This window comes from Scomber japonicus, unplaced genomic scaffold (assembly GCF_027409825.1).
Source record: "Scomber japonicus isolate fScoJap1 unplaced genomic scaffold, fScoJap1.pri scaffold_646, whole genome shotgun sequence".
Classification (NCBI taxonomy): Eukaryota; Metazoa; Chordata; class Actinopteri; order Scombriformes; family Scombridae; genus Scomber; species Scomber japonicus.
This window is the reverse complement of record NW_026518696.1, coordinates 1-16,841: the sequence shown is the minus strand read 5'-3', so window position 1 is coordinate 16,841 and position 16,841 is coordinate 1. Positions and strand designations below refer to the sequence as shown.

General features: G+C 43.2%; 1 protein-coding gene across 1 annotated transcript; it reads left to right on the top strand.

The window, feature by feature from the left end:
- Window positions 1-5,119: 5,119 nt before the first annotated feature.
- LOC128354821 (N-alpha-acetyltransferase 25, NatB auxiliary subunit-like) lies at window positions 5,120-16,580 on the top strand (the record flags this gene model as incomplete). The annotated part of the gene is made up of 8 exons (XM_053314971.1): window positions 5,120-5,190; window positions 8,700-8,785; window positions 9,521-9,659; window positions 11,214-11,332; window positions 11,938-12,012; window positions 12,105-12,212; window positions 15,684-15,762; window positions 16,467-16,580. Coding segments are annotated over exons 1-8 (778 nt in total), but the record flags the coding sequence as incomplete, so codon positions are not given.
- Between the last annotated feature and the right edge of the window lie 261 nt (window positions 16,581-16,841).

The following is a 16,841-nucleotide window of genomic DNA, read 5'->3' as shown; positions in this document are numbered from 1 at the left end:
TGTGTGTGTGTGTGTTTGTGTGTCGGACAGGTTTTAAAAAGAGAGTCAGAAGTGTACTTTATAAATAGACCCATTATAGAAATGGACAAACTGTACATATATAAAATTTAAAAAAAGAAAGAAAGAAAAGAAAACAGACTTGAATGGGATATACACAGCTAGCAAGCTACCAAGCTAGCAAGCTACCAAGCTAGCAAGCGCTATCATTCGATACTGTACTGCTAAAAAAAAAATAAAAAGAAGTAACTTTAGATATGATATGTAATATTTTTTCCGAGCAGGTGATGTCAGCTGTTTGGACAGTGACGCAAACTGTCCACATCGCTCATACCACGATTTTTAATTACAAAAAAGAAACTGTACCTCATCCGTGCTTTTTACGAATGTACAGCTAAACGGTGAAAGGACGAGATTTGGACGTCAGATTAAATGTTTCTGAACTGCAACGTTGGTGTTTTTACCACCTGACCTGTAAAACAAGCATGATATGAAAAAAAAAAAAAACTCCATGACATCATCGACACATGAGGACAATTACATTTACAGAATTACAGAAACAACTCTTTAATTCAATAGAGATTTGGATCTGCATGCTCAACACACTTCTTCTTTTCCTCCCTTTTTTTTTTTTTCTGTGTGTGTGTGTCTCGGTTTGTTTGATCAGTGCATCGGTGCTTTTTTTTTTTTTTTTTTTTAAAGAAGCTCTTGCTTGCTTGAACTGCATCAGACAAGAAGGGAAATCCTCTTTCTTTCTATTCTTTTTTCTTTCTTTTTTCTTTTTAAATAAAAAAAAAAAATGGAGAGGGGGGGGGGGCGGCTTCTCCTCAAAATCAAACTGGACTCAGCTTGACCTCGTTTTAACCTCCTGAGGAGTGAAAAGCCTGACTTGAGTTTGACGCTGATGCGGAGTCGCCCCTGTTTTTTTTTAGACTAGCGTAGGCTGCGTGATGTTCAGGTTTCGTAGCATTGCCAGTGATGCCAGCCAGGGTTTGACTGTGAGGGGAGGGATAGACGCCTAGGGAACAGATGGAGTCCAAAATACTGTTTTGTTTTTTCTTTATTGTAATCATGAATAAGCACTTGCGAAATCTACTGTTCTGTTTTTTTCTCTTTTTTTTTTTCTTTTATGTTTTGTTGGGTTTTTTTTTTGAAAGACAAAGATTCACAATGTATTCAAGTTTCTCTTTTTCTGATAAGGCAAAATTCAGGGGAATTAGTACTGAATGTAATACAATTAGTTCCTTTTTTTTGTTTTTTTTTGTTTCTTTTCGCAGCTTTCAGGCTGTGACTGAAGGTCTAGACAATGGAACATAACAGAATATCTAATAAATTTGAACAAATAAGAGAATCGATGTGTTTGTTTCTTTGCTTTGTGTGTGTGTGTGTGTGGGGAGGGAGGAAGGAAGGGACGAGGAAGGAAGGGACGAAGAAGGAAGGAAAGGAGGGAGGATGGAAGGATGGAAGGGAAGGAAGGACTCCACTATTCACTCTGTGTGTGTGAAAAGGAAGGGAGGTAGGGAAGGAGGGAAGGGAGGAGGAAGGAAGGGACGAAGAAGGAAGGAAAGGAGGAGGAAGGAAGGACTCCACTATTCACTCTGTGTGTGTGAGAAGGAAGGGAGGTAGGGAAGGAGGGAAGGGAGGAGGAAGGAAGGAAAGGAGGGAGGGAAGGGAGGAGGAAGGAAGGAAAGGAGGGAGGGAAGATGGAAGGAAGGAAGGAAAGGAGGGAGCAAGAAGGAAGGAAGGAAAGGAGGGAGGAAGGAAGGGAGGTAGGAGAGGAGGAGGGAGGGAGGAAAGGAGGTAGAGGAAGAAGGAAGGAAAGGAGGTAGGAGAGGAAGAAGGAATGAAAGGAGGGAGGTAAGAGAGGAAGGAAAGAAGGGAGTAAGGAAGGAAAAAAAGGAGGTAGGAAAGGGAGGAAGGAAGGAAAAAAGGGAGGTAGGAGAGGAAGAAGGGAGGAAGGAAGGAAAAAAGGGAGGTAGGAGAGGAGGAAGAAGGGAGGAAGGAAGGGACGAAAGGGAAGGAGGGAGGTAGGAGAGGAAGAAGGAAGGGAAAAAAGGAAGGAGGAAGGAAGGGACGAATAAGGAAGGAAGGACTCCACTATCCACTGTGTGTGTGTGTATTTCTGTATATATATATGTGTGTGTGTGTGTATTTCTGTATATATGTGTGTGTGTGTGTGTGTGTGTGTGTATTTCTGTATATATGTGTGTGTGTGTGTGTGTGTGTGTGTGTGTGTGTGTGTGTATTTCTGTATATGTGTGTGTGTGTGTGTGTAGGAGTGTGTCTCTTAAGGTGAGTATCTCCTTTTTATTACGTGGTTATCTTTCCGTCACACATCACATCAGTGTCATAATGAGTTATTTAATATAAATATATATATATATATATATATATATATATATATATATAGATATAGATATAGATATAGATATAGATATAGAATATAAAATTTGACTTCTTCCTACATTTCAGGCGTGTGTGTGTGTGTGTGTGTGTTTCTAAGAGTTAGTTTATTGGAAGTTTAAAATGTTTTAAAGTCTTTGTAAGTAATAACTCAACACACACACAGACAGAGTGGATAGTGGAGTCCTTCCTTCCTTCCCTGCTTCCTTCCTCCCTCCCTCTTTTTCTTCCTTCCTTCTTCGTTCCTTCCTTCCTTCCCTCCCTCCTTCCTTCCTCCCTCCTTTCCTTCCTTCCTTCTTCCTCCCTTCCTTCCTTCCTCCCTCCTTTCCAAAAAAACACAGAATAAAGAAACTGATGCTGAAGTTTATTTTTGCCTGTTACACATTATAAGGTGACATCATAACACAATAATACCAGCTGGCTGCTCTGAACTCTTATTTTGAAATGTGGTAGAAATGTCCAATAAATTAATCCCTTTAGCAGAAATTAAATGTTTTTATTTCTTTTACATTAATTGTCCTGACTCTTTGTTTCATAAACATGCAGATTCATCTCTAATCATATTTCTTTAATCCTCCTGTTGTCCTTGAGTCCAAGAAGGAAGGAAAGGAGGGAGGAAAGAGGGAGAGAAGGAGGGAAGGAAGAAGGAAGGAAAGGAGGGAGGAAAGAGGGAGAGAAGGGGGGAAGGAAGAAGGAAGGAAAGGAGAGAGGAAGGAAGGAAGAAGGAAGGAAAGGAGGGAGGAAGGAAAGAGAGAAGGAAAGAAGAAGGAAAGGAGGAAGGAAGGAGGGAGGAAGGAAAGAGAGAAGGAAGGAAAGGAGGAAAGGAAAGAAGAAGGAAAGGAGGAAGGAAGGAGGGAAGAAGGAAGGAAAGGAAGGAGGGAAGGAAGAAGGAAGGAAAGGAAGGAAAGAAACAGGGAAGGAAGAAGGAAGGGAGGGAGGGAGGAAAGAAAGAGAGAAGGAAGAAAAGGAGGGAGGAAAATAAGAAGGAAGGAAAGGAGGGAGGAAGGAGGGAAGGAAGAAGGAAGGGAAGGAGGAAAGGAAAGAGAGAAGGAAGGAAGGGAGGAAAGAAGGAACAGTCAAAACAGACGGGGTCAGTTTGACCCGGGAGGACGACAGGAAGGGTTTCTATACGTCCATGTGTTGTTGTAGTTGTTGTTTGCATGGCTGACCTCTGACCTCTGACCTTTGACCTCTGACCCACTTCATAAGACAGCTAGCTTTTATCTCTTATAATCTTCTTAGTGATATCAGGCTGCTTCATTTTGTTGATGCTTCACTGTCACATGATCTGAAGCAGAAGAACAGCAGTGATGGTGTTAAAGCAAACATCTGGTTCTTTTATATAGTATATATCCATTAACCTTTGTGTCGTCCTCCTGGGTCAAATTGACCCCATCTCTCTTTTGACTGTTCCTTCTTTCCCTCCTTCCTTCCTCTTTCCTTTCCTTCCTTCTTCCTTCCTCCTTTCCTTCCTTCTTCTCCTAAATTCCTTCCTCTTTTGATCCTTACTCCTTTCCTTCATTCCTTCCTCCTTTCCTCCCTACTTACTCCTTTCTTTCCTTCCTTCCTTCCTTCCTTCCTTCCTTCATTCATCCCTTCCTTCCTTCCTTCCTTCCTTCCTCCTTTCCTCCCTACTTACTCCTTTCTTTCTTTCTTTCCTTCCTTCCTTCATTCATTCATCCCTTCCTTCTCTCTTTATTTCCCTCCTCTTTTCCTCCTTACTCCTTTCCTTCTTTCCTTCCTTCCTTCCTCCTTTCCTCCCTACTTACTCCTTTCTTTCTTTCTTTCTTTCCTTCCTTCCTTCCTTCCTTCATTCATTCATCCCTTCCTTCTCTCTTTATTTCCCTCCTCTTTTCCTCCTTACTCCTTTCCTTCCTTCCTTCTGTCCTTCCTTGAACTGAGGACAACAGGAGGGTTAATACATAATATTATATATCCATTAATACATAATATTATATATCCATTAATTAATACATTATGACTGGAGTAATTAAATACATTATCATTTATTTAAGTCCCATTGATTGTCTCGCAGGTCCACAACCTGCGAGACAATCTTCATCCCTTCTTTCCATCCTTTCTTCATTCCTTCCTTCCTTCCATCTTTTTAATGACACCTTGACAATGACAATGAAGATTCTCTGCTCATATGGTTTAAAACACACTTTTAAAAATGTTTCTCAAACATGAGGCCCGTGGACCAGAACCGGTCCGCCAAGGAGTCTAATCAGGCCCACTTTCCTTCTTTCCTTCCTGTATTCTTTTCTTTCCGTCCTCCCTTTCTTTCTTCCATCTGTTCGTTCGTTCTTTCTTTCTTTCCTTCTTTCTTTCTTCATTGCTTCCTTCCATCTTTCCTTCTTTCCTTGCTTCCTTCTGCCTATCCTTCCTCCCTTCCTTCTTGCCATCCTTTCTTCCTTCCTTCCACCTATCCTTCCTTCTCTTCTCTTTCCTCCCTCCTTCCATCTGTCCTTCCTCCCTTCCTTCTTTCCATCCTTTCATCCTTCCTTCTCTTCTCTTCCTTCCATCTGCCTTTCCTTCCTTCTTTCCATCCTTCCTTCCTTCCTTCCTTCCTACTCTTCTCCTTCCATCTTTTTAATGACCCCTTGAATGAAGATGAGTTTGACCCCCGTCCTCCTCCTCCTCCTCCTGCTTTAACAACAACCTTTAATCTCTCCTACAGGCATCGCTCAGTGCGCATGCGTGAACATTTCCCCCAGCAGGTAAACTCCACCATGGCGGCGAGAGGCCATGTGCAAGACCCCAACGACAGGCGGCTCAGACCAATATACGGTGAGGACTCAATGGGGACTTACACATTTATCTGTGTGTGGAGCTTCGGTAACACATTGCGGTGCTCTGTGATGATGCATGCACCTTAAAACTAGCGGTGTGTGTTTAGAGTCAGGAGGGCAGCAGTTGAGGCCCTCCCCCCCCCCCCTCCTCCAGCTGCATCCACGGGCTCTAGTGGCTGCAGCGGCCCGATGACAGTGCACCTTACCCGGCCTACTGCTGAGCCGTGAGTGGGGTGGGGGTAAACTCTGCCTGGCTTTACAAGTTGACTGGATGAAACTGTGTGTGTGTGTCCATGTGAAGCTTGTGGATATTATCGGTGGTGCTATTGTGTTAAAGTGAGCTTTTTTGTAGGGAAGACGAGTCTCTGTTTGACAGCTAGCTACCCGGCTAATGTGTCAGCTAGCCGGGCAGCCACTGAGCAAGAGGACGCTCTGTGTAAACTCCCTGTTTTTGTTAAAAATAAAAAGTTAATAGCTCAGTCTGATAGTTGATTCTGTTGCTGGTAGCTGCCTTGGTCCCAGCATGAAGTTAAACATGTTACACGGCTAGCTTTCCCTGCTAACATCAAGGTTCATAACACTTTAAAGGACAATGCTGCAGAGCTAGCATGCTAGGTGGCTAACTAGCATGCTAGCTGTCAGCTGGAGGCTGAATGAGCACAAATACATTAACTGACTTATTGAGTGTTTTATCGGTGTTTAATTGTTATTTTATGACTTTATGTGAGTGTGTGAAGAACTACCAGGATCTACTAGTGTTTAGCAGATGTTTTACTCTTCATCAGTGGTGTAAAATTACTAAAAAAAAAACCCCTACTCTGATACTGTACTACTTGTGCTTTCCTGTAGTATTTCTATGTGATGCTACTTTCTATATTAAAGAGGGAAATATTGTACTTTCTACTCCACTACATTTATTTGTAGACATTATGTGTTCATAACTGACTGAACAACAACAAATAACGTGTTCATTTATCAGTTTTTAATTGTTATGTTAGTGTATAAAAAGCAACTATGTTTTACACTGTTTCACACTTCATCAGTGGTGTAAAATTATTAAAAACTTCCCACTTTGAACCACTGGACTAAACTGGCTAACTGTATATAAAGTAGTGTAAACTAGCTAACTGTATATAAAGTAGTGTAAACTAGCTAACTGTATATAAAGTAGTATAAACTAGCTAACTGTATATAAAGTAGTATAAACTAGCTAACTGTATATAAAGTAGTGTAAACTAGCTAACTGTATATAAAGTAGTATAAACTAGCTAACTGTATATAAAGTAGTATAAACTAGCTAACTGTATATAAAGTAGTATAAACTAGCTAACTGTATATAAAGTAGTGTGAACTAGCTAACTGTATATAAAGTAGTATAAACTAGCTAACTGTATATAAAGTAGTGTAAACTAGCTAACTGTATATAAAGTAGTATAAACTAGCTAACTGTATATAAAGTAGTGTAAACTAGCTAACTGTATATAAAGTAGTATAAACTAGCTAACTGTATATAAAGTAGAATAAACTAGCTAACTGTATATAAAGTAGTATAAACTAGCTAACTGTATATAAAGTAGTGTAAACTAGCTAACTGTATATAAAGTAGTATAAACTAGCTAACTGTATATAAAGTAGTGTAAACTAGCTAACTGTATATAAAGTAGTGTAAACTAGCTAACTGTATATAAAGTAGTATAAACTAGCTAACTATATATAAAGTAGTATAAACTAGCTAACTGTATATAAAGTAGTATAAACTAGCTAACTGTATATAAAGTAGTATAAACTAGCTAACTGTATATAAAGTAGTATAAACTAGCTAACTGTATATAAAGTAGTATAAACTAGCTAACTGTATATAAAGTAGTGTAAACTAGCTAACTGTATATAAAGTAGTGTAAACTAGCTAACTGTATATAAAGTAGTATAAACTAGCTCCACCTCCAGCAGCTACAACAGTAACATGCTGCTCTAACACTGATGCTTCACTATTAATAATCTAATGATGTCATATATAATAATATATCACTACTTTTACTGTAATACTGCATACTACATCACTATAATACTGCAGTACTTTTACTGTAATACTGCATACTACATCACTCATAATACTGCAGTACTTTTACTGTAATACTGCATACTACATCACTATAATACTGCAGTACTTCTTACTCTTTACTAATAGTTTTATTCGAACTGAATTCCTCCTCTTTGATGTTTTATGGACTTAAACTAATAACAAAGATGTAATATTAGGAATGATACTTTAGATTATATTGTTTTCAGTAGCAGTGACTTATAACCCTATTTCATTATAAATCTCTATTTCTCTGCATAGTTAGTGTGTATGATCACGGCTGCAGCTTCAGCGCGGCTCAGTTTGGCAGCAGACTGTGAACTCATCATCTCTGGATGTAAATGATAAATCTCGGGTCATGGAGACAGGTTTCTGAGGGCTTTGGCCAACTTTTGTCTCATCTGTGACGACAGTTTGAACAGAAAGAATAGACGTGACATAATCACAGCGAACTGTCTGGCACAGTTAAATTTGGCACCCAGCTGTCATGAAGAGGCTGAACTGAGGTGTGTGTGTGTGTGTGTGTGTGTGTGTGTGATTGTATACACACTATTCATTCACCACCCATTCAAAAACACAGATATTATTATTTTCTGTTCATAAACTCATCATTTGGTCTTTTAAATATTATCTACTGGTGAGAAATTCCTGTTTATAACTTTTAAAGCAACGTTTATGTCTTAGTTTAAACTTAAAAAGCACAAATTTGCTATCATATAAGACAAAGTAAAAGTAGAGTTTAACCCTCCTGTTGTCCTCAAGTCAAGGATGGAAGGAAGGAAGGATGGAGGAAAGAAGGAAGGAAAGGAAGGACGATGGAAGGTAGGAGGGAGGGAGGAAAAAAGGTAAGAGGAAGGGAGAAAGGAAAGGGAGGAAGATAGAGGGGAGGAAAGAAAGAAGGAGGGAGGAAGGGAGGAAGGTAGGGGGGAGGAAAGAAAGGAAGGAAGGGGGATGGAGGAAGGAAGGGAGGAAAGAGAGAAGGAGGGAGGGAGGAAGGACAGACGGAAGGAAGGAAGGAAGGAAGGAAGGAAGGAAGGAAGGAAGGAAGGGAGGAAGAGTCAAAACAGATGGGTTCAATTTGACCCGGGAGGACGACAGAATAATTGCAGACTAATTTTCTGTCCATCAACTAATTACTTCCCCCCCTCCTGTCGTCCTCCCGGGTCAAATTGACCCCGTCTCTTTTGACTGTACCTTCTTTCCTTCCTTCTTTCCTTCCTTCCTCCCTCATTCTTTAATTTTTCCTTCCTTTTTCCCCTCCACCTTTTATTCTTTGCTGCCTCCTCCTTCCATACTTCTTTCTTCACTTCCTTCCTTCCTTCCTTCTCTCCTTACTTCCTTCCTCCCTTCCTTCTCTCCTTAGTTCCTTCCTCTTTTCCTCCCTCCTGTATTAATGGTATGATGTCGTCCTTTGTGTGTCTCCACAGATTATCTTGATAATGGCAACAATAAGATGGCGATACAGCAGGCGGATAAACTGCTGAAGAAACATAAAGATCTGCATTGTGCCAAGGTGAGATTCTAACTAACTGTCATCACTGGGTTTGTTTTATTTAATCTGTTTTAAAAATGAAGCGACTTTAACTGATTCATGCTTTTAGACAGTTTCCTTGTCTGTTGCTGCACGGTTTCATTTTGATCCCTCTCTCTCTTTTTCTCGCTCTCTCTCTCTCTGTCTCTCTTTCCGTCTCTCTCTTTCTCTTTCTCTCTGTCTCTCTCTCTCTCTCTCTCTTTCTCTCTCTCTCGCTCTCTCTCTCTCTCTTTCTCTCTTTCTCTCTCTCTTTCTTTCTCTCTCTCTCTGTCTCTCTCTCACTCTCGCTCTCTCTCTCTCTCTCTCTCTCTTTTTCTCGCTCTCTCTTTCTCTCTCTTTCTCTCTCTCTCTCTCTCTCTCTCTCTCCCTCTCCGTCTCTCTCTCTCTCTCTCCGTCTCTCTCTTTCTCTCCCTCTCACTCACTCGCTCACTCTCTCTCTCTCTATCTCTCTCTCTCTCTATATATCTCTCTCTCTCTCTGTCTCTCTCTCTCGCTCTCTTTTTCTGTCTCTCTCGCTCTCTCTGTCTCTCTCTCTCTTTTTCTCGCTCTCTTTTTCTCGCTCGCTCGCTCTCTCTCTCTCTTTCTTTGTCTCTGTCTCTCTTTTTCTGTCTCTGTCTCTCTCTCTCTCTCTCTCTCTCTCTCTCTCTCTCTCTCTCTCTCTCTCTCTCTCTCTCTCTCTCCCTCTCCCTCTCCCTCTCCCTCCCTCCCTCCCTCCAGGTCCTAAAGGCCATCGGTCTTCAGAGGACCGGGAAGCAGGATGAAGCTTTCTCTTTGGCCCAGGAAGTGACGACTCTGGAGCCCACCGATGACAACTCGTTACAGGCTCTGACCATCCTGTACAGAGAGATGCATCGCCGTGAGTACACACACACAGACACACACACACACACACACACACACACACACACACACACTCAAAAACAATTAACAGGAAATAAATACTAAAATAATTGTTTTTAACCTTTGTGCCGTCCTCCCGGGTCAAATTGACCCTGTCTGTTTTGACTGTTCCTTCCTTCCTTCCTTCCTTTCTTCCTCCCTTCCTTCCTTCCTTCTCTCTTTCTTTCCTTCCTCTCTCTTTCCTCACTTCTTTCCTTCCCTCCCTCCTTCCTTCCTCCCTCCTTTCCTTCCTACTTCCTCTCCTACCTCCCTTCCTTCCTCCCTCCTTTGCTTCCTTCCTTCCTTCCTTCCTTCCTTCTTCGTCCCTTCCTTCCTCCCTCTTTCCTTCCTTCTTTGTCCCTTTCTTCCTTCCTCCTTTCCTTCCATCTTCCTCTACTACCTCCCTTCCTTCCTCCCTCCTCTCCTACCTCCCTTCCTTCCTCCCTCCTTTCCTACCTCCCTTCCTTCTTCCTCTCCTACCTCCCTTCCTCCCTCCCTCCTTTCCTTCCATCTTCCTCCCTTCCTTCCTTGACACGAGGACAACAGGAGGGTTAAAACAAATTAAGAACATTAAGCTGGAGCAGAGTCTCACGCAGGTTTGAAAGCCAAGGAATAAAAATGAGTTTTAAAAGCAAACAGTGAGGAGGGTTGTCTAATATTTAAAGGAAGCTCGTTCCATAATTTAGGAACAGACAGAGAAACCTCTTCTCCCCTCTGAGCTTCTGTTTTGACCTCGGTCCCTCGAGTTCTGCTGCTGCTCTGACTGACTGTACATGACTGTTTCCTGTCGTTAACAGCGGAGCTGGTCGTCAAACTGTACTTTTCTTCCTTCCTTCCTTCCTTCCTTCCCTCCTTCCTTCCTCCCCCCTTTTCTTCCTTCCTTCTTTCTCTCCTACCTACCTCCCTTCCTTCTTCACTCCTTCCTTTCTCCCTCCTTTTTTTCCTTCCTCCATCCTCCCATCCTTCCTTCCTTCCTTCCTTCCTCCCTTCCTCCCTCCTTTCCTTCCTTTTACCTCTCCTACCTTCCTTCCCTCCTTCCTTCCTCCCCCCTTTTCTTCCTTCCTTCTTCCTCTCCTACCTACCTCCCTTCCTTCCTCCCTCCTTCCCCCTTCCCTCCTTCCTTCCTCCCTGCCTTTCTTCCTTCCTCCATCCTCCCTTCCTTCCTTCCTTCCTTCCTCCCTTCCTCCCTCCTTTCCTTCCTTCTACCTCTCCTACCTTCCTTTCCTCCCTTCTTTCCTCCCTCCCTTCCTTCTTTCCCTTCCTTTCATTTCCTTTCTTCCCTTCCTTCCTTCCCTCCTTCCCTCCTTCCTTCCTCCCTCCTGCCAAGGAATAAAAATGAGTTTTAAGACAAATTTTAAAAGCAGACAGTGAGGAGGGTTGTCTAATATTTAAAGGAAGCTCGTTCCATAATTTAGGAGCAGCAGCAGACAAAGCTCTCTCTCCTCTGAGCTTCCCTCCGGTTTGACCTCGGTCTCTCGAGCTCTGCTGCTGCTCTGACTGACTGTACGTGACTGTTTCCTGTCGTTAACAGCGGAGCTGGTCACCAAACTGTACGAAGCTGCGGTGAAGAAGGTTCCTCTCAGCGAGGAGTATCACTCTCACCTGTTCATGGCCTACGCTCGAGTGGGAGAGTACAAGAAGATGCAGCAGGTGAGACACACACACACACACACACACACACACACACACACACACACACAGAGTGGATAGTGGAGTCCTTCCTTCCTTCCTTCCTTCCTTCCTTCCTTCCTCCCTCCTTTCCTTCTTTCTTCCTCTCCTACCTCCCTTCCTTCCTCCCTCCTTTCCTTCCCTCCTTTCTTCCTCCCTCCCTTTCTTCCTTCCTTTCTTCCTCCCTCCTTTTCTTCCTTCCTTCCTTCCTCCCTTCTTTCCTTCCTTCCTTCTTCGTCCCTTCCTTCCTTCCTTCTTCGTCCTTTCCTTCCCTCCTTCCTTCCTCCCTCTTTTCCTTCCTTCATCCTCCATTCCTTCCATCTTACCTCCTTTCCTTCCTTCTTCCTCTCCTACCTCCCTTCCTTCCTCCCTCCCTCCTTTCCTTCCTTCCTTCATCCTCCCTTCCTTCCATCCTACCTCCTTTCCTTCCTTCTTCCTCTCCTACCTCCCTTCCTTCCTCCCTTCCTCCTTTCCTTCCTTCCTTCTTCCTCCCTTCCTTCCCATACACACACACACACACACATGCTTTAATGATGAAGAGGAGGATGATGATGATGATGATGATGCTCCATGTCGGCTCTTTACAGGCAGGAATGGCTTTGTATAAAATCGTCCCCAAGAATCCGTATTACTTCTGGTCTGTCATGAGTCTGGTGATGCAGGTATGAGCCCAGGTTCATATTCTTTACATATATTATATTTTTAATTATTCTAAAAATAATAATAAATGTTTTTTGGTTGTTTTTTTTTTAAGGCCGTCTCCGCACAAGATGAAAAACTGGCCCAGACGATGTTTCTTCCTCTGGCTGAACGCATGGTGGAGAAAATGGTCAAAGAGGAGAAGATAGAAGCAGAAGCAGAGGTGAGCAGAGTGTCTCCACGGCAACATAAAAGCATTAAGATATTAGTTTATCTGCTGCTAGTTAGCTCAGGGGTTAAAACTCCAACACAGGCCTCCTCGCATTCACTTCCTGTCTGTAATAAAGACTTAATAATGAGCTTTAAGATATCCCGGGTCAAATTGACCCCATCTGTTTTGACTGTTCCTCCCTTCCTTCCTTCCTTCCTTCCGTCTGTCCTTCCTCCCTCCCTCCTTCTCTCTTTCTTCACTTCCTCTCTCTTTCCTCCCTTCCTTCCTTCCTTCTGTACTTACTTCCTTCCTTCTGTACTTCCTTCCTTCCTTCCTTCCTTCCCTCCGTCCTTCTTTCCTTCCTTCCTTCCATTCTTTCTTTCCTCCCTCCCTCCCTCTTTCTTTCCTCCCCCCTCCCTTCCTTCCTTTCCTTTCTCCCTTCCTCTTTCCTTTTTTCCTCCCTCCCTCCTACCTTCCTTCCACCTTTCCTCCGTCCTTCCTTTCCTTCCGTCTTTCCTCTTTCCTTTTTTCCTCCCTCCCTCCTACCTTCCTTCCACCTTTCCTCCGTCCTTCCTTTCCTTCCGTCTTTCCTCCGTCCTTCCTTTCCTTCCGTCTTTCCTCCGTCCTTCCTTTCCTTCCCTCCTTTTCTTCCTTCCTCCCTCCCTCCTTTCCTTCCTTCCTTCCTTCCTTCCATCCATCCTTGAGGCGAGGACAACAGGAGGGTTAAACAGAATATTATTGGATTTTGGACTTTTTATGAGACCAAACAAAACATTTGGACTTGACTGTTGAAGAAAACAGCATTCTGACACTTCTAGTCTCAAAGAAATAGAAGTTAGTGTCTTAACAGGAAGCTCTAAATCAAATCTTTCAAATTAAAGCTCCATAGATTAGATTAGATTACCTTTTATTGTCATTACATATCTATACAATGAAATTAGAATTGCTACTCTGGGACTGTAGGACTGTATATATTCAGTCATGCAGAAAGAAAGAAATGAAAGTTAGAGAGCAGAAACAGTCTTTGAAATATATATGTCTTCCTTCCTTCCTTTCTTTCTTTCTTTTTTCCTTCTTTCTTTTCATTGTTCCTTCCATCTTTCCTTCCTGTCTTCTTTTCCTTCCTTCCTTCTGTCCTTCCTTCCTTCTGTCCTTCCTTCCTTCCTTCCTCCTTCCTTCTGTCCTTCCTTCCTGTCTTTTCCTTCCTTCCTTCATTCCTTTCTCTCACCCTTTCTTCCTTCCTTCCATCTGTCCTTCCTTCCTTCCTTCTGTCCTTCCTTCCTTCCATCTGTCCTTCCTTCCTTCATTCCTTCCTCCCACCCTTTCTTTCTTCCTTCCATCTGTCCTTCCTTCCTTCTGTCCTTCCTTCCTTCCTTCCTTCCTTCCATCTGTCCTTCCTTCCTTCCATCTGTCCTTCCTTCCTTCCTTCTGTCCTTCCTTCCTTCATTCCTTCCTCCCACCCTTTCTTTCTTCCTTCCATCTGTCCTTCCTTCCTTCATTCCTTCCTCCCACCCTTTCTTCCTTCTTTACATCTGTCCTTCCTTCCTTCCATCTGTCCTTCCTTCCTTCCATCTGTCCTTCCTTCCTTCATTCCTTCCTCCCACCCTTTCTTTCTTCCTTCCATCTGTCCTTCCTTCCTTCTGTCCTTCCTTCCTTCCATCTGTCCTTCCTTCCTTCCTTCCTTCCTTCCTTCCATCCTTCATTCCTTCCTCCCACCTCCTTCCATATTCAGTCATGCAGAAAGAAAGAAATGAAAGTTAAAGCACAGCCACAGTCTTAGAAATATAAATAAAAACCCTTATTTTCATCAAAAAGTTGTAGAAACAGGAACTGAAAGTCTCTGTTATGAAATCCAGTTGTAAAACATAATAGATCTGAAGATTGAAGCCATGCTGATTAAAACAAATCAAAAGCAGCATTTTAAACGTATTATATTAACACATTAAAACAGCACAGAGCCGTCCTGTTGCTCTTTGTGTTTACTGTCATGTGACTCTAAAAGTGAGTGAATGAATGAAAAAGGAGAAACACAGAGGAGGAAATAAAAGTGCTTATCTCAGCAGTAAATCAAACGCTATAAGTGTCTGATGATGATCAGCTGACTTTAAAAGAGAAACCACCACAAAACATCAGACATCTTTTTTTATTCCTTTCTTCTCTTTTTCTTTCTTCTTCTTCTTTGAGGAAGTTGATAAAAACACGCCTAAGTTTCTTTTTGTTCTTTAACTTCTCATCCTGATATCAGTACTATAGAGGACTTCCTGGTTTTATGAATGAAGCCTCCTAGTGTTTTATATGATGAGTGGTTGATGAGACATAAATGAACACTTAACACAGGATTAAAGCTTATAAAGTATGAAAGTGTGTCTTTAAATTCAGTTTTAGATCTTTTATTTAACCCTTACATTCTGTTCAGGCTCACATTTGACCAATTTTTTTCTATTTAAGAGCTGTAAACACACCGTATATACATTTCTCTTTTGCTGGACTTATCCTAATGTGACCCACAGATATGTTTTGTTTATGTTTAAATTTGCTTCAGCTGCACGTATTGATGCATTGATTGGCACATGGGTGTGGTTTCCTCTTATTTAAGGAAGAAGGAAGGAAAGGAAAGGAGGGAGGGAGGAAAGGAGGAAAGAAGGAGGAAGGAAGAAGGGAGGGAGGGAGGAAGGAAGGAAGAAGGGAGTGAGGATAGAAGGAAGGGAGGGAGGAAGGAAGGAAGAAGGGAGGGGAGGGAGGAAGGAAGAAGAGAGGGAGGAAGGACGGACAGTAGGAAAGGAGGAGGAAGGAATGAAGGAAGGAAGGGAGGGAGGACAGAAGGAAGGAAAGAAGGAGGAAGGGAGGAAAGGAGGGTGGAAGGGAAGGAAAGCAGGAGGAAGGGAGTAAAGAGTGAGGGAGGAATGAAGGAAGGAAGGAAATAAGGCGGGAGAAGGAAGGAAGGGAGGAAAGAAGGAGGGAGGGAGGAAAGAAGAAGAAGAAGGAGGGAGGGGAGGGAGGGAGATGGATGAACGGCATTTAAAAGGGTTAATGATCAGTTAGTTATTAGTAGTATTTACACTGGTCTCTCATGTGGAGGAAGGAAGGAAGGGAGGGAGGGAGGGAGGAAGGGAGGGAGGAAGGGAGAGAGGAAGGAAGGAAGGAAGGAAGGGGGTAGTAGTATTTACACTGGTCTCTCTGTGCTGTTCTTTAACTGTAGGTGCAGCTGTATTATATGATGAAGGAAGGAAGGAAGGAAGGGAGGGGAGGAAGGAAGGAAGGAGGAAGAAGGAAGGAAGGAAGGAAGGGAGTAGTAGTATTTACACTGGTCTCTCTGTGCTGTTCTCTAACTGTAGGTGCAGCTGTATTATATGATGAGGAAAGGAGGGAGGAAGGAAGGGAGGGAGGAAGGAAGGAAGGAAGGAAGGGAGAGAGGAAGGAAGGAAGGAAGGAAGGGAGTAGTAGTATTTACACTGGTCTCTCTGTGCTGTTCTCTAACTGTAGGTGCAGCTGTATTATATGATCCTGGAGCGTTTGGGGAAGTGTGTCGAGGCTCTGGATGTGATCAGAGGTCCACTCGGAGGTAAGAATCTCTCTACACTCACTCTACTCTACAGCGGGGGGGTCAAACATGAGGGCCCGTGGGCCAGAACTGGTCCGCCGAGGGGTTTAAGCCGGCCCACTTTCCTTCCTGTCTTCTTCTTTTCCTTCCTTCCATCTGTCCTTCCTTCCTTCCTGTCTTCTCTTCCTTCCTGTCGTCCCTTCCTTCCTTCCTTCCTTCTGTCCTTCCTTCTGTCCTTCCTCTCTTTCTTTATTTTTTCCTTTGTTCCTTCCATCTTTCCTTTGTGTCTTCTTTTCCTTCCTTCCTTCCATCTGTCCTCCCTTCCTTCTTTCTGTCCTTCCTGTCTTCTTTTCCTTCCTTTCTTCCTCCCTTCCTTCCTTCTATCCTCCTCCTTCTTTCCTTCCTTCCTTCCTTCCTCCCTCCCTTCCTTCATTCATTCATTCCTTCCTCCCTTCCTTCTTTCCTCCCTCCCTCCCTCCTTCCTTTCCTTCCATCCTCCTCCTTTCCTTGCTTCATTCCTCCTTCCTTTCCTTCCTTCCTTCCTTCTTCCATCCTCCCTCCTTTCCTTCCTTCCCTCCTTCCTTCCTTCCTCCCTCTCATCCTTCCTTGACTCAAGGACAACCGGAGGGTTAATAAATGTTTGACCCCCCCTGCTGCCCTACATTATATTCCTCTGTATATAATCTAAATCTCCTGACTTTGTGTTTTCTTGCGTCTCCTCACAGAGAAGCTGACCAGCGAGCTGCAGAGCCGAGAAAACAAATGTATGATGCTTTATCAGCGGCTGCAGCGCTGGCCCGAGTTGCAACGCTCTGGCTCACAAGCTGCTGCTCAAAAAAGTGAGTTTTAGTGGTGCTTTATATTCGGGTGGAAAGGAAGGAAGGAAGGGGAGGAAAGGAAAGGAAAGAAGGAAGGGAGGAAGGAAGGAAGGAAGGACGGAGGAAAGAAGTAAGTAAGGAAGGAAGGTAAGAGGGAGGGAGGAAAGAAGGACAGAAGAAAGAAGGAAGGGATGAAGGAAGGACGAGGAAAGAAGTAAGGAAGGAAAGAAGGCAGGAGGGAGGGAGGAAGGAAAAGAAGAAAGGGGGATGGAGGAAGGAAAG